Here is a 3,409-nt window from a genome sequence, read left to right on the forward strand (position 1 = left end):
AAATTTTAAATCCGCCGCTAGCGTACACAATGCTGTAAATTAAGTTCTAATAACAAAAAAAACGATAAATTTATAGAATAAGAGATAAGTGAAACTTAACGCGCAAAGATGTTGATGAATTTTATTGATAGGACCAAATCCTTGAATGGTAGCTGTTGCAGTCTCTAGAATTGCTGTTCCTGTCTGTGTAGGTTCACCTGGAACCTCTGGATGAGTCGATACATTTATTCCTTCCATTTTTTTTCCTTTCTAAAATCTCAAATAAATTCAGAATTCGAAATTATAGTAAAGTATTTTGTTGTGGTGATCTGTTAACTTATTTTTGGCCTAGAAAGAAGAGGCAGCTAGCTTATAGTTAGGAATATGACTAGCATGCAGACTAACACGTGGCACGGCACGTGGCGATACAACTGGTTACGTGGCAGTACAGGTGTCTTTTGTTTGGGTAATTTGAAAGCTGACTCCTCCTAGTCCTACTCATGACTTGTTCTCTAACTTGTGTGACAAATGTTTTTTTTTTAATGTGCTCTCATGTGTGACGTTCAGACAAATATGTTATTTTTTTTTATTTTTTTTTTTTATTTTTTTTTTTTTTTTACTTGTTAATATCTTTTCTTTTTTTTTATTAAACATAAAAATATCAATAGGGATAAGTGCAAGCAAGGGGGGCTAGGCCTTACCTTACTAATCCTAATGAAGTGTCTACTACCTAACAAGCATGAAGAAAATAAGAGCTAGAGAGAACTAAGTATTTTCTGATCACCACAGAGTTTGTAATACACTCCATGATGACATTACAAATGAGGATGCTTAAATAATGTAAAAATATGCCAATCAAGAAGAAAGTTGAGTTATCAGCCTCAAACTTTCTATTGCAAACGCATGAATTAAAAAAGATTGATTGCCCATCAAAAGTAACTTGAAGTATTTTTCTCTTGTCTTCTTCTTCAAACCTATCCAACAACAACACTTGATAAATATGTTATTAATTTACTTGTTTTGAGTATAATTTATATTTTAAAAATTTTATAATTTATATTAAAAAATATATTTACTTTCTTCATAGATTGGAAAGTTGCGATGTATTCGGAAGCGGCTCCCCTCCTGTATACATCTTAATCCATCACTTTAGTAGAAAAATTGCACACCTAATGTAATTCAAATTTGATAAAATTTAGTAATTTTCTCAAATGTTGTTTTGCTTTCCTACAACTTGTCATGTCAATTTTCATCTTCTTGAGATGGTAAGGTTTGTTGTTGCCAAAATCTTTTTGGGCCAAGCCCATCAACATTCCAATGTCCAATTCTGACTAAGCAAGCCCAATACGAGATGACATGATTGTAACAAACCCCAATATTCACATCTCTAGCTATCGATGTGGGAATTCTCAACATGAGAACGGGTGTTAATTCACACCTCTTTGCATAAGGTAGCTCTGCCATTGCCACCAACACAAATACATCACACCATCACAATATATCATCCTGATAAAATGCGCACATCGCAGAACCTTAACAATTATGAGACGTTAGGATGGTAAAAAAAAAAAGAATGTATTCATCGATCTTTCTATCGATGTGAGAACTCATCATTAAGTGCAGAGTTATTTAATTTTGTAAATGATGATATAGTTTTAAGAAGCAAATTTTCAGTTACGTATTACGATGCCAAAACCTACCTATGACATCACATTTAATTGTTCTTTTTAATTTTGGCACCAACTTTTCTTACATTAAGCCATAGAAGTATGAAACAACTTGGGCAGCTTCACGATCCTTAACGCATTTCCAACTGAAAAGAAGAAACCAAATCAAGGGTGTGTTTGGCTTGGAGAAAAAAAAACAATTCCACGTTTGGTTCAAATTTTTTGAAAAATACTTTCTCTAAAAAAGATATTAGTACATTGCACAAAGAGAAAAAAACAAGATTCACGAATGACATTCCACATTGATTGTTTGCTCTCTACCTTTCAGCACAAGCTATCCTACCCCATAGCGCCCCTACGGCCAACACTTTCCCACCCACCCTCCAGTCCTCCATCGATCCACACATAGTGTTTGCCAAAATTAATTATACACTAATATTATTTTTGGGACAATATTTTTTGTTATGTACCAAAACACAAAAAAAAAAATTTCTTCAACCAAACACACTCTAAGAAGTAGCTAAAACTAATAACGTGACTCCAAAGCAAAGCTTGCATGAAAAATCTAAGCCTTGCATTTCACGTGCCTCTCTCAAACGACTCTTATTATTAAATTGAAAATTTTCGATTATTAAATACACAACAACTAAAAAAAAGAGATTATATTCCCCCAAAAAAAAAATAATCAATGAACTCTCAAGAAATTCAACCATCAAATTCTACACAAATCCAAAGTGTTGAAATATCAATTCAAAATCTCATAAAAATTTGGGACAAAAAGCAAAGATGGAATTTCTTTATCATGAATCCTTCACAACAACCAACAAAACAACAATGGAGAACAAATTTAACAAAGTTTTTAGAATCCACACCTCTTAGAATTTTCACCATTGTGTTACTCATAATTGATCTTATTTTCACAAGTCTTGAGCTCTCTTCATCTTTGATATCCTGCCCCCAAAATCGGAACAAGATAAATCAAGAAACGGGAGAGGTTTGGTACCATTGGGCAGGTAATATTAGATAGTTTGTAACATATATGAAGTAACATTTTATTGTATCAAAAGGAAAAAAATGAGTTTGAAAGCCTTTATATTTTAATCTTATTAGTTACAACTATTTAGCGACAAATTTTATTGCTAATTCATGTTTTTTACGATAGAGATATATGTAGCTTTGTGGTTTCCTAACTTGAAATTAATTGTGCTATTTAAAACATAGTCACAATTTACAATTGCATTTAAATTTTAGTTACTTTTCTACTTTCTTCTTCTTGATTTTCTTTGTTGTTGGCCCTTATAAATACAAACAACATTTCTACTAAAGATATTATTTTTCACGCCTCAAAGCTTTAATTCAATTCCATCTTTCTATGTTCCGAACAGGTATAGGGATCTTGGGATTGTTATTTCTGAAGAGTGTAGGCCTTGTTGTAGGTCTAGGGTGCTCGTTTTTTCGAAGACCAGGGTACTTGCTAGATGGCATAGTGGTTATGGTGGCATTATTTTTGGAAGCTTATTTGGAAAAAAATGGAGGAGGATTACTTGTTGTTGTTACCTTATGGAGAGTTGTTAGAGTTGTTGAAAGTGCTTTTGAGTTAAGTGATGAAGCAATTGAAGCACAAATTGAAGAAATTGTTTGTCAATTTGAAGAATTGAAAGAAGAAAATAAAAGATTGATGGATAGTGTTGTTGAGAAAGATAAACAAATTGAAATACTTCAACAAGAATTGGATCAATACAAAAAATCAACTTACTAGAGAT

The 3,409-nt window shown here is 32.4% G+C and overlaps 1 protein-coding gene across 1 annotated transcript; it reads left to right on the forward strand.

Moving 5' to 3' along the window:
• The first annotated feature begins 2,320 nt into the window (after positions 1–2,320).
• LOC125852515 (uncharacterized) lies at positions 2,321–3,405 on the forward strand. The gene is made up of 2 exons (XM_049532241.1): positions 2,321–2,659; positions 3,032–3,405. The coding sequence occupies exons 1-2, from the start codon at positions 2,335–2,337 to the stop codon at positions 3,403–3,405; spliced, it is 699 nt and encodes a 232-aa protein (XP_049388198.1). The 5' UTR covers positions 2,321–2,334.
• Positions 3,406–3,409: the final 4 nt, after the last annotated feature.

Source organism: Solanum stenotomum, unplaced genomic scaffold (genome assembly GCF_019186545.1).
Source record: "Solanum stenotomum isolate F172 unplaced genomic scaffold, ASM1918654v1 scaffold36331, whole genome shotgun sequence".
NCBI lineage: Eukaryota > Viridiplantae > Streptophyta > Magnoliopsida > Solanales > Solanaceae > Solanum > Solanum stenotomum.

Coding starts and splice junctions, on each gene's coding strand:
- LOC125852515 (XM_049532241.1), top strand. CDS start 2,335: ATGAACTCTCAAGAAATTCAACCATCAAATTCTACACAAATCCAAAGT. Junction 2,660..3,031: donor GGTTTGGTACCATTGGGCAG/GTAATATTAGAT, acceptor TGTTCCGAACAG/GTATAGGGATCTTGGGATTG.